The 17,194-nt window shown below is 44.0% G+C and overlaps 1 protein-coding gene across 1 annotated transcript in view; it reads right to left on the reverse strand.

The window, feature by feature from the left end:
* The window catches only part of DNAAF8 (dynein axonemal assembly factor 8), a 96,991-nt gene that overhangs the window by 60,977 nt on the left and 18,820 nt on the right, over positions 1–17,194 (reverse strand). Inside the window, exons 11-12 of the mRNA XM_087733981.1 lie at positions 5,140–5,331; positions 1,824–1,979 (exon numbers count right to left, since the gene is read on the reverse strand). Coding sequence (XP_087590107.1) covers positions 1,824–1,979; positions 5,140–5,331 — 348 coding nt within the window. The remainder of the gene's footprint in view (positions 1–1,823; positions 1,980–5,139; positions 5,332–17,194) is intronic.

The following is a 17,194-nucleotide window of genomic DNA, read 5'->3' on the forward strand; positions in this document are numbered from 1 at the left end:
GCTCGTTCTGCCAACCTGTGACACAACCCTTCCCAGCTCCAGCCAAACGTTCAGAGCAGCCTGAGCCCGCAGCTTCCCAAGTTCATCCAGTTACATGACATCAGATGCATAGTTTGAGCACACTCAGCGCTCAATAATGTTGATGCTTTGGCCAACTCTTCAGCTGAAATCAGCAGAGAGCAACAAGGCAAGTGGACAGAAGGCAGGTCAGTCTCTGTTCTTCCATTTTCTTTGCTCCATAGAGCAAATATCTTAAATTAGTTGCCTTAGACAGAAATCAACATTAAGGCCTTGTCCAGTCTAGCAGACTGCTTCTTCTCATTAGCCCGGCTGCTTCTGCCGACAGGTGCTCAAACACTAACGGAAAGGTTGCTTATTGTTTTGAGGTTGGGTTTTTTTGCTAGTGTTTTAATCATGACATTTGTTGGTAGCATCAATCATTTACTTGCAGGAGCACTGGAGCCACAGCTGTCATACTCCAGGCTTTATGATACATCATGGGAAATTTAATCTTTCCTGCTCATAGGCAGGCAGCTGCAAGTGAAAAAATGCTTGCTGCAGCTGAGCAGGGGAAGCTTAAGTGTGTTTTTAAAACACATTTAAATCCTCTTCCATTTAAATTGCACATAATGTGTCCAGAAGGTGTGACTCAGATACCTGGCCCCCCCTAAGACTACCTGCTATTGGGTCCTGTGGGGTCTTTTCAGCAGAGAGGAAGCATCAAGAACGAGCACATTTATCATCACATTCCTCTTAATGTTACCAAGGGCGAGGCAGGCAAAAATAGAGTAGAAAATCCACTACCAGCTCACTAAAGCCACAAGCATTGCTTTGAGCCACCCAAGAGAAACTCGCCAGCCTCAACAGAGCCCAGGGACAGCATCTCGAAGGTTATTCGATAACAGGGTAGTTAGTCAAGCGAGCGGCCCACAGGAGATCTGGGGTACACAAGGGTCACTGTCCCCCAGATATACCTGGGTACATTTTCCAGCAAGAGTCAGCTATATTGCATAGGTAGGACTGGTATTTATACCAGGCAAGAGTAGCAATAATACCTAACAAGCTGTCTCCAAAAATGAAAACAGAACAAGATGCTCAGAGTACCAGTCTGGATCATATTACCTCTGTGAAGAGACAGAGCCAACAAATTAGGGCCCAGAGCTGCTATTTCATAGCTCTGCTGTTTTCAGGCCACGAGCTCATATCGTGGCCTACATTACACCATGCCACCTACACGTGCTAGATTTTCAGTTTGCGTGCTAGATCTTTCAGCTTGGCGTTTTATTGCACAGCACAGACTCTGTCGTCTACCAGAGCTGAGGGAACAGAGTCTCGGTTCCTGCCTCCGGGCCCTGACTCCTGGGAGCCAAATAGCAAGACAATATTCCCTCTCGTGGGTCACGCTCTTCACATGCATAAAATATAAGAGCAAAAACCACAATACATGCCAAAGATACATCTCCTCTGAATCTAGTCAAATTTCTGCACTGTGGGGTTACAGCCACCAAAAATATATTAGCAGCTAATGAGCAGCAGAGACAAAAGACTGCACCATAGAGAGCTGGCTTCTCATCTGCACATAATCTAAATTCAGCATAACTGAGGACAGCTTGAGTTGGCAATCAGCTGTAAGCAATCTTCCAGTTCCCACAGTACTGGGCTGTTCCCCTGTTCTAATTTAGAGCAGCGCTTATGCTGCTCTATCCTGGCTCGCTGAAATTTGAGCTTGAATTGGCATATCCAAGCCCGGTCCTTAGTCAAAAACAGTGGTAACTGGCTATGGCAGTTGTGCATGACTAACAAGTGTAAATGTTGCTACTCACTTTTCTCTTCTGGATTTTGGTGCTGTTCTGGGCCGAAGACTCATCTGCTGGCATTAAACAAGCACATAGGGCCAAGCCATCCTCTCGCCAGGCCTGCTGCAGCCCTACCACCTCAAAGGGAGCTTTGGGTCCACCTTTCATTTTCACGGGAGGCACCTGTAAATCCATTTGAACATAATTTCACTTTTAGATGGCTGTATTTAGAGACTGAAATTAACCCTTTGTCTTGCTCTGTTGTTTTTGAGTAGAGCCCCATAATGTACAATAATCCAGGGAGCACTCTCCCTTGATCAGTGAATTAGCTGTGGTTTAGTAGTAGAAAAATCAATAAAGACCAAATTAAATAGGAATAACATGTAGGTTCTGATAAATCACAGGATTTATTTTCTCAACGAGGACTTGCAAACTCTGACTTCCACCAGTTTCACTATGTGAAAGCAAGAACTTGCATTAGCTTTCTAGTCTAGCAAGAAATGAGAACAGAGTCCCTGTCAACGCTGCACTGCATGCTCTTGTCACAGTGGCACCGTGTGCTGCCTTTATTAACGATAATGAAATCAATCCCATCTCCGTTCAAAAATCAATGCAAAGTGATTATGCCATTCTGAGGAGCTAGCGCAGGCTTCTTTAATAAGCCTTTGTTTTCTCTATTAGCGATCACTAATAGCCAAAACCCCATCAATCCCTATCCAGTGAATCCACCTTAAAAAGTGGATTAAAAAATGGTTAGAGCGAGGTGATTTCTTTTTGATGGATTTTTTTTTGGTGTGTACACGTGTGTGGGAGGCAAACATTCTGTTTTCCAATATACATATCTGATCCAAAACAGGAAGGGTAAAAAGCGACTTCTGCCAACCCCAGGATGAACACCGGACATCTTTTATCCTGAATATCAGTTCCATTCCAGAGGTAGGGTTCCAGTAGGATAGACCGCTCATTGGTTCATAAGGCTGCTCAAAGTATGCTGAAATGTGATGCATTTTAGAATCACAGAATCGTTAAGGTTGGAAAAGACCCTTAAGATCATCAAGTCCAGCCGTTAACCCAGCACTGCCAAGCCCACCACTAAACCATGTCCCTCAGCACCACATCTCCCCGGCTTTTAAATCCCCCCAGGGATGGGGACTCAGCCCCTGCCCTGGGCAGCCTGGGCCAGGGCCTGGCAGCCCTTTGGGGGAAGAAGTTTTTCCTAATACCCAACCCAAACCTGCCCTGGCGCAGCTTGAGGCCGTTCCCTCTCGTCCCATCGCTTGTTCCTGGGGAGAAGAGACCGACCCCCCCGGCTCCAGCCTCCTTTCAGGCAATTGCAGAGAGCGATGAGGGCTCCCCTCAGCCTCCTCTTCTCCAGGCTGAGCCCCCCCAGCTCCCCCAGCCGCTCCTCCCCAGCCTTGGGCTCCAGCCCCTGCCCCAGCCTCGCTGCCCTGCTCTGGCCACGCTCCAGCCCCTCCATGGCCTTCTCGGGGTGAGGGGCCCAGCGCTGAGCACAGCATTCGAGGGGTGGCCTCACCAGTGCCACACAAAGAATACACAAGAAACCTTATTACAAGGTAGAAAAGAGAGAGGAAAGATACTTGAAACAGACTGGGAGGGCACTGTAGTGCTGCAAAACATCACGAAACCTGGGTAGCTGGTGAAAGAGGGCAGAAGGCTATGGGAAAGTCAGACACCGGCAACCAGCAGAGCCAAGAGAAAGGAATAGCAGCCATGTGAGGCAGAGGTGCCCGAACCAGATCACACACTAGATGAAGAGAGGCAAGTATGAATTACAGGACTATAATTCCTTCCCAGGATTCTGGTGAAACCACTAAGTCTTGTTCTCATGGTTTATACCTTCACCACAATCTCTAGATGGATTAACAGCTCTGCTATTTACTGCACATATAAACCAAAACTATTTACAGTGAGATAAATGCCTTTAAAAATACGTTCTCAACACAGAGCCTGAGTGGATTTTCAAACTGTTGCATAGGTCAGCTCTATCACTCAAAACAGCACTACCAAGTCCTCGACTGCTTTGAACCCTGGTTTCACATGGGAAATCCTGTAGCAGCTCTGCCACGGGGGAATACTCGCATCTGGAGGATCGTGTTCTCAACTGGTAGAAATCAGCACATCTCCAATGAAATCAGTAAAGATATGTTGATTTACACAAGCCAGGAAGCCAGCGAATCAGTGGAATTACATAGATTACGACCAGATGAGAATTTGGTCTAAAAATGCCTCAACCTTTCCACTTTTTTTTAATTAAAGAAATGCAGACTTTTTCATTGCTATCCAACAGCTGTTTGAGAACCTGCGTGAAATAAACTGGTGGATTTTACCCCGATGTCTACTGGGCACAATGTCCATCGCAACGTTTGACCCTACAGTCTCAGCAGAGTGACGCTGAGCCCTGGAAGCTGAGATACCTTTTCAGGCTCAGAGAGAGCTGCTACAAGTCAGAGCTCAGGTTTTTTAAATGGGAATAACATAAGGGAAGAAAGCTCACACTGCAGCTGGTCATGAGCTAACTAGTTTCTGAATGGAAGATTCAGACTCTGGGGCTGTTCAAGTGGCAATTTTCATTAGCATTGAATGAACATTAAAGAACGTTAGCAATGTTTTAATGGAAGCGTGAACATCATTAACAATTAATATGGTTTAAGCGATTTAAAAGCCTTGTGCAGGCTGTCCACTCAGGGCGAAATCTACCTTGAGCGCATGGATTGGTATTGGTATGCCAATGTCTTTAACCAGGGAAAAGAATGAGGCCAACGTGTGGGGTGGGAAGGAAAAATACACGTTGCCTGTTTTCCCTAGAGGAAAAGGCTAATATGGGATGAATGGGAAGAGTAGAAAAAGGTGGTTTCTTTAGAGGAGAAAAATATGTGTTCCAAAGGGCAATTAAGATGAAGCAGAGCACCACTTGTTTATAGCCCTCTTGACTACCGGAAAGGATCTGTTCTTAATTAGAACAAGTGGTAAAAAATAAGCACCTGTGTCCATTCGCTGCTTTTGCCGAGGACAAAGTATAATACTTAGACAACCCTCTGCTTCCAGGAGTCACTTTTGACTACTGTGAGTCTGGCTCAACAATTTTTTTTACTTTCTGTGCCATGTTCTACATAAACTACAGGCACAATCCAGCTCCCACTGACTTCATCAAGACTTTTATTTACTGACTTTAGGTGAGTTTGAACAGAATTTCCCCTTTGTTCAGCCACCGTTTAGCTGTTGGAAGAAGGAGATTTCAAGAACGATTTTATATTCACTGGAGGGCAAAACACAGCCCTAATCGTGCAGAACCTTCTTCTGCGCAGTCACTGCACGTACTCACCAGAGAGAGAAGCCACGTCACAAGGGCCTGGTAGATGTTGGATGCTCTCAGCACCACGTTAGGCACCTGCTCACCGCGCTGATCTGTAGCTACTTGGCCACAACTTGACAGCCAAATGGTCATCAGCAGCACCTCATTTTTCATTCTGTGTGGTCTAGGTAATGTGTCAATAGCTGGCAAATAAGAGGCTTCCTGTCAAAAAAAAAGTATGGAAAATGGAAGTCGTGTAGATTACGGGAACTGTATTCATCATCACGAATGAATTACATTCGTTGCCACCACAGGAGGGGCAATTAATATCTAGCAAGCATTTATCAAAGAGGAAGCATGAGCCATAAAAGCTGGGTCATTATATCAGTGACACCTTCTGGAGCACTTCAGTCTTTCTTGGAGAGCTGTCACCTGGGTCTTCATTTAGTCAAACACTGCTTGGTGAATGGAAGATTACGTGGTCACAGCTGGAAATAGTATGATTGAATTTATTCTGCATTCTTTAAGATTCAGCGTTATTATTATTTTTTTAAATCAGTGAAAAGTCTTCAAAACAAGCCTGATAGAAGTGTCAAAACTTTCATTACTTTCTGCTCCATCTAACATGCGTCATTCATAGCTGATATTACATTTAAGCAAACCCATCTCCTTTCTTCACTTTAGTATTGACGCCTGATTATTTAGGATGCAAATTCCTTCTCCTTTAAGAGACCTGTTCTTTAAGAAAAAACCCAAGCTTGAACTGTGGGGTTATAGTTTATGGGATCTCTTTTGTTTTTCCAAAGATGCAGTAGCCACAGCTGTAATTATTAGTGGGCTTGCTATTCCTATCTATATTCAATTTGCTGTCCCTGACATTCCTTTTGTAAATTAGGAAGCTAGTCCCCAAAATCACAACGATTTTCCAGTATACATAGGAGTATTGCTCCTCAACAGTTATGATCCTTTAATAAGGACCCTCAGGGCCCCCCTCAAGGCATCCCGAGCTCATATATTCCACAGGCATGGACGCGCATTCATTTTGCAAAGCGCTGGAGCTGTTTATGGGGTTAACTCTTCCAAGCTCCTTGTGAGAGCATCAGCTGAGGGTTATGCTCCCCACTGCAGAGTCAGCAAAGTGCAAGACGACTGCATTTCCCGTACATGTCAACGCAATCCGCCAACAGACTAACCTGCTAATTAAGGTGAGCAGAATTAATCTGAAATAACCTACCGTAGTATGAGACTAGCAAGCACGCCTTTCTGCGAGCTGAGCTGTGGAACACCACAGGAACGCAATGGGAGCAGGAGGATGTTGAGGAGCAGCTAAGCAGTTATGTTTTCCGTTGCTCCAGGTAGCCCTTAATGAGGATGTCTGCCCATGCCTTTACACTGAATTAACCTTAATTTGATTTACCTGAATTTACTTTGGAAGCAGAATAAGCTAAATCCAATTAAAGCCACTTTAATTCTGAATTAAAATGTCCACAAAGGTGTTTAATGACTAATCCACTTGACAAGTTAATGTAGCTTGACATTCGTGCCTGTCCTCAAAATAGACAATTCCTTAGAACAGTTTTCAAAAAAATATACTAATAAAAAGCCCCAAGCAGATCCATCGCGCCATCCAGTGTTTTGGTGCCGAAATATCTGCCACAGACACAGCACTGTCTACAAGTATCAAATAAAAATTGCAATTAGTAATAAAGGAAAAATAGCCACACAAGGGTTTCTGACGCTGCAGATCTGCATTACTGTCACTGTAGTCCTGGGGAGCTAGGAGAATTGATCAGGGCTTTGACCGTACCATTGTAATTCTCCGAGGAGAAGGCCTTAGAAGAAACTTGGAGACTTTCAGGAAAAGATGACCTTCTTCTATATCCTATATTGGAGAAATAATTCTTTCTTCCTCTTTCAAGAAGGGCGTGGGGATCAATGGCAGGAGGTAACTCAAGAGCTGAAGATTAAACCAGTATCTATTAATGCTTCAGCAGGAAGTTTCCAGCTATTCCAGATTTGCTTGGCCCAGCAGCAGGGGCGGGCTCAATAGGTTTTCTGACCAAGACCAGCTAAGAATCTTACTTATTAAAGTTCCTTCTAAGAATGAGAGAGGTTTTGATCACTGTTGGTCCTTCCCTCTCTTCCATCTGCCAGCCTCCTTACCCCAACAAGAACCTAGGCGTAGAACTTAACTAATTTCAGAAATATTAAGGCTAATGAACAAAAAAAGAGCTAATCCTATTTAATTCCAGGCAAGAATTTCTGAGGTAAGATACATTCAGTGCTTTCTTAGTATGCCTTCCCACAGCGTTGCCCTAGTCTATCTATGAAGAGGGTTCAATTTGCCTACATGTTACACTGGCTTTTATTTGTGGCAGTATTAGCTTACAGAAAGACTAAAATTACTCAAACGCTGGGCTATTTTTGATTGCTCTGGCTAGAATCGTGCTGTCAATCACCAACAGGCTTGCAACTGATTGTAGTCAAGTGCCAACAATTACCATAGAGTAAATAAGATAAAATTTCCTATTTCCAAAGTGCTTGCTATTTTATTTTGCAATTATAGTTTACAACACTGCAACTTACAGCCCTTCAGCTCAGTTTTCCCACCGCCCCTCCACCCCGGGTTCTGGCCACCCTTCTCTGCTCTAACACAACGACGGTGCAAGGAGAAGCAGCAACCACACTAAGCAGCCAGGGAATAACCTCCCCCCAAATCCACACCAAAAAAAGAAATGAGGAAAAAGGAATTGCAAGGCAACTTAAGGATCCCTATACATTCTAGCCTTCAGCTACAGCGGCGTTGAAGTTACACATGCAGAGGCATAGCCCCAAAGGAAACTACTACTCATAAAACCCTGTAGTGTGAACGCATCCATATAGACAATCATTAAAAAAGCAGCATTTTACTTCCATATTATAATCTTTTTTTAAAAAAGAGCTTTTATGATCACAGCAAGCCAAAGCTTAGTGGATACAAGTTTGTCAGCCAACATTAACATCACTTTGTTTCTAATAAAATAGCTCTAATTAGTTAAATGATGCTTTTGTTGATGGTTCTTTAGAAGACTAGTTGGCATTGCTTTTACTGCATCTGCATACTAGATTGGACAAACAGCTCTGTTGCCCTAAAACTGGGAAACGTTATCAAAACTGTTAGAGGCTGGAATGACCGAGCAGCAGCTCAGGAGCCAAGAGGGCCAGTGACAACTTTGCTGCTGGTTTCCAGCTAGGTACAAGGCTGAGCGCAAGCGAGAACAGCTGCTATCAACGGCGGACTGGGAACCACGCTACGCTACACGTTTGGAAAGTTCATGTCACCACATAGACCCAAGAAAGCAGTTAGTATTTCCCAGCAGAACCAGCTCACCCAGTCTGAGGGATTCTCCCAGTAGAAGGATAGATCAGGGAGAAGCCAATTTTTTTTCCCCCCCCAGATATGGTCTCTCTTTTGCAGGTAGACAAAACTTCAATATTTCCCTTCTAGCGCCTTTTCCACTACCAACCAAACTGATGCTAACACTGAAGCAAGGTATCATATTCAATCAAAAACCACTCTCTACTAAACCGAGCAGATGCTACAACAGGGAGAGCTAAATCAAAACATCCACTGCATGTAAAATAAAGATAAGTTATACTCACACAGTCTCCTCCTTCTTTACTGGAGCGGGTGAGGGGGAAGGGGAGGAATAAGAAGAATCTTAATCTCATTGGCTGGAGGCTTAATCAAAATAATTGTTTTCAGCCATGTCTAAATTTATCCTTCTATGTCATCTGCACCCTAGCTTGGATCAAGATTTAAGAGGCAATCCCTGATGAATGGCAAGTTACTGACTGCAGAAATCTTCTGCCAAATGATGCATCTGCTGTACGTTTGTAAATGTGAGCTGATTTTTAGGTACTTTAGCAGCTCTAGCTAATTTCTCTAATGAAAATTCTATACTCTTATGCTGAAATAGCTCTAGCGTTGCATGTTCGTGCTTCATTATAGCCCGAGCTCACCGTACGTAACGCAAGCGTGTTGATTATGTGGTTATACATCTATTTTCCAGGCAGTTGTGTTGCTAGTGTAGGAGAGAAGATAATTAGGACATATTTAACAATTCTGTCCATCTAAGGCAAAGCAGATAACACTCTTTCATGGCTTCTAAAAATTCTTGCATTAGAAGACGACATATTGGAAATGTCAAGTGTTTGTTCGTTTTCATTCTGTGGGGAAGGAAAAATGATGACAATGCCATCTGTTAGGTTATTTGAAATTCTACATTAAATTGTGGAATAAACCCTGAAACCATTCAAAGAACCGCTTTATCGTTGCAAAGTGGGAGCAATGGATAAGAATGAGGAAAGTATCTGCATTTCCCTCATGCAACTGGCAGAACGTCCTGTAATTAGGAAGGCAACATTTAGTAACGAAAAGGAGAGTACGATTGATGTTAATGGTCTGAATGGTCTTTCTGTTAATGCATTTTTGTACTAGATTCGCTCTCCATAGCACCAATGGCTTTCTGAGTATCAAACATGCTGAGGCTATGGATGTGAAAAATATGATGGTGGCAAGATGTTACTGAAATTTTCTGATCTGAATTGAGCTTCAGATTGCTAAAATGGAGGAGTTAGGATCCTCCAAAGCAGATAACTCTGCCAAAGTAAGACTGCAGGAATTCAAAAAGAGCTGTGTAATGGAAGCATTATTTGCTATGAACTCTGTAATTCTCCAGTTCAGTTAGGGTGTTACATATCATGTCAGTTTAAGTCAAAAAAAAAAAAAAGTTATTCTTAATCTTGGGCATGAAGGATATAACCTCTCCTGACTCAGAAGAAACCACTTTTCCATCTCTGGCAACACAGAATCACAGGAGGCTTTGGGCTGGCAGGGCCCTTTCCAGGCCATCCCCTCCATCCCCCTGCCATGGGCAGGGACAGCTTCAACCACATCAGGGTGCTCAGAGCCCCGTCCAGCCGGGCCTTGAAGGTTTCCAGGGATGGGGCATCTCCCACCGCTCTGGGCAACCCCTGCCACTGTCTCACCACCCTCGGCGTAAACAATTTCTTCCTTATATCCAGTCTGAATCTCCCCTCTTTCAGCTTAAAACCATCCCCCCTTGTCCTGTCGCAGCAGGCCCTGCTAAAAAGCCCGTCCCCCCCTTTCTTGTCGGCCCCCTTTCAGCACGGCAAGGCCGCAGTGAGGTCTCCCCGCAGCCTCCTCCTCTCCAGGCTGAACCCCCCCAGCTCTCAGCCTGTCCTCCCAGCAGAGCTGGGCCACCCTCGGAGCATTTCGGTGGCCTCCCCTGGCCCCGCTCCAACAGCCCCATGTCCTTCCCATGCTGAGGACCCCCGAGCTGGACGCGGGGCTCCAGGGGGGTCTCCCCAGAGCGGAGCAGAGGGGCAGAATCCCCTCCCTCGCCCTGCTGCCCATGCTTCTTTTGATGCATAAGCGTGCTAAAGCCAGACAGCATCACTGCTGGAGCATAAAGAGGGCAAGCGTCAAAGAGGAACACCAGCTCGTCACCAGAAATGACTGAATATAGGAGCGCAGTTCAGATGTGACGCACAGAAAGGAACTGAGCTCTGCCCGGCACAGGAACCGAGGACAGCAAAATTCACTTTGTATACCTTTTCATGTTGCTGCCAGCTGAGCATGGTTAACCTGAACTGCAATTTAAAGTAGCTTTACGACCACCACAACACTGGCAGACAGTTAACGATAGCTAGGATCAGTTACATTTCTGGCTCAGGACAGTCAGTGCTCTACAAAAATCCCTCTTCATCCTACCCATAATCCCTCCCAACAGAAATGAAGGCAACAAAGAGATGTGATGTAGTGTGAATTACGCTGTTCTATGCCACTTCTGCTTTCACCTGCATTAAGGGAATTCTCAACTGCTTCACTAGAGTTAACGGCTTATTGATGCTATCAAAGATCTGCCTGACCCGTCTGGCAAGAGTCAAGGATCCGGCCCATAGAAGATGTTAGCAGAGAGACACTGGGTGATCACTCAGGATCACGCAGGCAGAAAGTATTTTTGGCCCCAACTTCAACATACGTTTATTCTGCCATCTGCAGTGGAAAAGACAACTCCACAGCCTCAAACATTTTCTCCTGAATAAGAACCTTGTACCCTCGAGGGTGCTCCCATCCTAACCCGCTCACTTCTGCTCGTCCTGCCAGTACTCCTGATGTGAGCACGCAGCACTGCCCCTGCCACGCTCTCTCTTGTGTATCCCAGTGTGTCTTCCCGTCATCTCCTGCCTCATCCTGTCCTGGAACGTTATTACTATCAGAGAGTCCTATGCAACCAGCTAATGTTCTTTTTTGGACAATATCTTTCTAGTTAGGCTGAGTTCACTAGACCAGAATACTGTGAATGAAACAAGAATATCTATCAGTCAGCACCGCCGGGCAAAGTACAGTCAAAGCAACGATGCCTTCCTTGATAGATTGCTCTGGAATGACTTCATTAGGACATAGAATGTTCTCATTAGTATTTAAAGCCAGCTAGGAGCACGTTGTCAAACACCAGCCCAGCTTTAAGATGACTAAGGACCGATTCCAACATAATTCTGACGTTCATTAGGACACAGAACGTTCACATGGTTGTAAAGTATGTTAACAAACCAAAACGGTTTGAAAAATGGATATTGGCACACAAATACATTCAAGAATTGTGTAAATTGAGGCCATTTAGCCACAAGCCTGAGTGCAGCTAAAAACATTCCAATAACTGGCACAAATAACCGGTACCAAGCAGCTTCTTTATTTGTTCCAAGTGGGAACAATTTCTTCTTCATTTGTTAGAAGTGGGAAGATTTTCTGACAAAGTCTCAGCTCCTCAGGTAAACAAAGAACTGCTCTGAAAATTGCACTAAAATTTAAATCAAAGTAACCTTGAATCCTAGTTGATTTTGTTTGCTTTCCGAGACATAATAATTAAAAATGAGAAGTGCCTTTTCCATGATTGCTGTTTACACTAGACTAACACTTACAGAGGCTTAGAAGGATTCATAGCTTCATTGTGCTGGTGTTCTGAGCACATGTAACAAAAAGTTCCTCCTCTAATGAGTTTATACTCCTGGTTAACGAGAAGCAGCTGGAATAAGTAAAAGAAGTTTAATTACTTACACATTTCATGTGAGCACAAGACTGGGAATCAGGAACTTGTGCCTCAGTCCTGGCTCTGGCATGGAGTATTTCTCTGTGAAACGAGGATAACATTTCCTTATCCTAGTCCCTGTCTAGCTTGATTAATTATCAAAAGCCTGTAAAACACTCTGAAGAGGAACAGTGCAAGATGATCAAGAATCTTTCAATATTAATCTCTGTTCCCTTTCTTGACATTCCTGAAACAGCGTCGTGTTCTCCAAAACCCAGAGAGTACGATCTGTGCCTTCCATGGCGTTGTTCTTCAAATGATTTCAAATTGCCTCACAAATAAAACGTGCCATGATTTCCAGACCCACAGCGGGGAAGGAAATTGTACACGGTCGCTTTGAAATGTTGCGATAGAGCATGGAGTCGGTCCTCAGCCGGCTGAAAACTAGGCTGCTATTCAGCACATGCTCCTAGCTGGCTTTAAATACTGCTGAAAGGGCTCTAGTTTGGTACTCCAGGAGATTCACCATGTATTTATCAACTTGGGTAAAGCCTTATTTTTTCTAGTCTTTCATCTATTTATCTTTTCATGTATTTCCCCTGATACTCTATGGAAATCCCCCAAGGAGAAAAAAATAAAAAAAAAAAAAAGGGTGGGGTGGGGTGCAAACAGTGCTCAGCTGCTTCATCAGGCAGTTTTACCAGAGCTCAATGGCTTGCTTTGCAAACTATCCGCTTCCAGTTTAGGAATGGATGGTATCCAGTTTGTCATACAGGCTCTGCGATCGTGCATTATAATAAAATATTATGCAGAAAACCCTTCAGACCTGTGAATTCTCCAAAGCGGTAAATACAGGGGTTTTGTGATTCTGAGAATTGCTAAGTGCTTGCAATATCTACCGAAGCTTGGGGGAACGCCAGGTGCTTGGCACATAGCTGGACAGATCTCTATGTTTTTAAAATAAAAATAACTGCATGATACTTCCACTCCATAATTTCAGATAAAGCCTTGAATTCCATTCCCTGCCACTAAGAATAATGCTTCCATAATTATTATTTGTGTAATAATGTGTTTCCAAGTTGTGACCAAGCTTATCCGCTGGTGTGGTAAGATTTGGAACTGTAATCCAGCTTAAGTCTCATGCCTTCTTGTTTAGCATTGAAAAACTCGGAATATAGTTTCAATTCTACAGCTTTTATAACAGTAGCATGGCTGTGTCAGATAAGCCTGTACAGTCCCTCTGAAAAACAGAGGGACAGATTCAGCCTCCTTTCATCTACAAATAGCATCCCTGATCACAGCCCCGAGGTAAGGCCAGGAGTTGTGAATTCTGCTCTGATTCCAACAAAGAGACGCATGGCAGAAAATATTTCTCTATATAATTAAATGTGACTGGTGCTTGTTCATATGCATTGCAAACTTACGGTAGCTATTCCTTCTGCCAACAAACACAGGGCCTGTCAAAGAGCAAGACCTGAGAAGACAAAAAGTACGGAAATGTTTTTATGTCCTCCTGCCCTCTTCTAAATGAGAATTAGAATTTAGCCCATGGACATTTTACATTATTGTCTTCTCTTCAAGTTTAATCTGAACCATCCCGCTAGCGTGAATGGAGCAGTACTTAGGACCTCTACTGGCAGCAAGTTCATGCGTGTAATTCTGGAAACGATATTCTTTTTGCTTATTCTCTTTACTTACTCTTTTTACTTACCTTTCCCTTAAGCAACAGGAACGAATGTTCCCATCTGTCAAGATCATGCATAAGTATATTCAAGAATAAGCCTAAACTCATTTTAATCACTTCCAAGATATGCCAAGGCATATAAAGGATTAAATATTTCACATTTTCCTGGGGCCATTTCAAACTCCAATCAAAGAAACGGCACCGAAAGCAGTCATTTCTTTGTAAAGACCTGACCGTGCAGTTCGTTCCATAGCTGGAAACTGCAGTGGACAAAGGTGGGAGTCCCCGTGAAACCGTCAGACGGGGTCTTCACACAGAAGTTTAAATGGAAGTGTCTCTATGGCTCTTTGGTGGTCCCGTTGCATTCAGTACGGAAGGCGAGTGTCCTGGTTCTGAGCATATATGCAGCAATTTGGCTCAGAAACCTACCGAAGCAGACAACAGGTTATTAAAGCAGGATTACTGTATGTCATTTAACTGCTCTGGTTGGGTGAGCAGAACTACTGAGAGGAGTCATCAGTCTGTACAGTTCCTGACCTGCTTTAATCGGTGCCCTGAGAGTGCCCAAGCGCACATTGCCGTAACATCTCTTACTCCGAGAACACAGAGAGCAAGCAAGCAGACTCTGCCTATTGTTTGTAGCAGAGACATTTAAGGCCTAGATTCTCTGTTTTGCCTATTAAGGCAAATCCTTAGGGCAGATCTGTGCCATCCTGGGCCATGGCAGAGGCAGTCGCAACCGCGGCTCCTCTGCCTTGCTGACTACAGCCAAGGAGACCATAAACCAGCTCAACTCAACCTAAGCATAAAGTAACCTGCCAGCAAATCCCCCTCCGTTCGCTTTCACTGGTACCAAGTGGGAAGACGAAGAGGAGGCCAGAAATACAGGCTCCGTGCCAGCTAACAGTCGCCGATGCTAGAAAAACATTTTCTTGGGAACTTCCATGCTATTCTGAAATCTGTGCGCTGGACTGGTGGTACGAACAGGAACCTTGGCCTTCTGTTTTTGCGCGCTAAATTTAACTACATCTCTAATTGCCTTGGTTTATTTTTAAGCCTTTCTTGAGTTGAGGCAGCAGGTTCATTAAGTACAAGAGATTCTAATCTTGTTTCAGGAACTCGTTAAATACCTCGCTGTAAAAAAAAAATAAAGGGAGGAATTCAGGGGCCATCTGCTGGCTGTTTGGCACATCACTGCTGGCCACAACCCCGCAGAGTCAGTCCAAGAGAGTGAGAAGACCTAGAGTGAAGCACAAGCCAAATTAGAGCTCTGATGCCAGAAAAAGATTTAGCGTAGGAACTATTTTGCAATTTTTACAATTTTTTTTTTTTTTTAACTATAGCAAAATAATAGTAAGGGCTAAATGCTGGGTTCAGTTATATTCACACAGGTGCAAATGCAGCAGTTGCTTTGGTCCAGTGTAAATGAGAACATTTGGTCACAGGGTGATTTATACTTACAAGATCCGTTTTAGAGTAATACAGATATAGAAAAATGCAGTTACTGTGTTACAAGACCATTATAACTGAAAGAAAATTTAACAGTTTTCCTCAACTTCTCCACATATGTATACCGCACCACTTTGTTGGAGATAAATTGGTATTTCTGTACAGAACTTGCACAAAACCTATTCCTTTCATCACTGGTGGATCAGGCCCTTGTACATTATTTCTACTGAGACGTGAATTTCACTTTCTTACAGTTCTTTTATGCATTTTCCACACAGCAATAAAAATGGAGAACTTTTAAATACTGCTTAGGACATCACCTCAGTGCATTCATGTAAGCAGCTCTACAACGGAGTTGGTGAGGTGCCCAGCTGGTAAACTGTTAGGTTGGGATCCTGGGGCCCACAGTCAACGTCCTGGAACAACCCTCTGTGCTCAGGTAAGACGTAAGAAAAAGGCAATTTCCAATGTTGATGCCAGCACTACTGCCTTAAAAAGATCAAGACACCCATACAATAGTAATAGAAATCACAGGCACCTAGTTTAGTAAGACAGGTAAAGAACCAAAAGCATTCCACTGACAACTGTGCAGATCAAGGCACCTACTACATAAAAAAATATGGGACCAGTAATTGAACTAAAAACATTTCTACAAGTTTTGGAAACCAGTCTCTACTTTCAGTCACACTGTGCTCACCCAGGGTAGCTGTCACAGTAACCGAACACACAGTGCTTCAGCGCTACTCTCGATGGTAAGCACAGCCCAGGAATTTTGTCAGAGATTTTTCCTGTGGAATTGATATCAGATCAAAGTGAGAATAAGGCAGTAAAAGGGCAAGGAAGATTTTGACCATAGTATATTGTTAATTTTGGCTTTGTGGGAGTGCAAGCAGAAAATCTTTTGGTTGGGAATTTTACCTGACATCAGGAAGCTGAGTCGACGGTATATTAATATAAAAAACGTACCAATTTTGACAGAAAGGTTACAGAGTCTATGTTTACAAGATAGAAGAGAAAGTATCCGCATAATACATTCGTTAAGCTAGAATGACTCGGTTGCATGCCTGAATGTTTTTGCTTTGTAAGCCAGCTGTAAGGCTAAGCTGCAATAAGATGATGATTGTGGCAATATAATCACTAATACAAGGTTAGCCAAAGTGATTGTGTAGCCAAGAAAAATTAGATGCCTCAGTATGAGTCAACGCATTCATTTTCCAAACAGTTTGGCTGTACAAGCTAGATAAAACAGTGTTTATAAGGTACTGCTGGCTAGGTGGTTCCTAATAGCTTTCAAACTACCATATCACGATACAGCAACAAAGAGAGAAGCAGGCTGAAGCCCTGTTGAACACACTTATTTTGTCCCAATAATTAAAAAGCTTAATAAAAGCTAAATGCTCTTTGCTGTCTGTTACCTTAATTCCATAGGTGGATGTAAGGTATCAGGGCCGTGAGCACCACCCCCTGCAGCGGTTCAAGGCCAGCTCCAACACAAGCTCAGGCGTGTAACTTCAGGTGAGACTGCTGCGAAAGGAGCTGTGCGAAGCCTCTGCTGGGCCCTTCAACGCAACTCCCGAGCAGCCGATATGACTTTGTGGCTTGATCTCAGACCTGCTTCATCTCTGCAGGCTTCCTGGGTGATCGCTGGGCTGCTGGCTGACCCTGCGTACCGTTGCCGAACCCCGTCCTGTCCCCGACTTGACTTTCTGGCCTTGATCTTGGACCTGCCTCATTACCACAGACCTGCCAACTGGTTACCCTCAACGGACCTGCTCTGCTTTTCTTGTTTGGGTACTGTGGGCCTGCACTCCTTGCTGGGGAGCTCTCTGCCCCTGCCCGCCTTGCTGTCACCTACCTG

Source organism: Nipponia nippon, unplaced genomic scaffold (assembly GCF_047370975.1).
Source record: "Nipponia nippon isolate SJK-2023a ecotype South Korea unplaced genomic scaffold, ASM4737097v1 scaffold_5, whole genome shotgun sequence".
NCBI lineage: Eukaryota > Metazoa > Chordata > Aves > Pelecaniformes > Threskiornithidae > Nipponia > Nipponia nippon.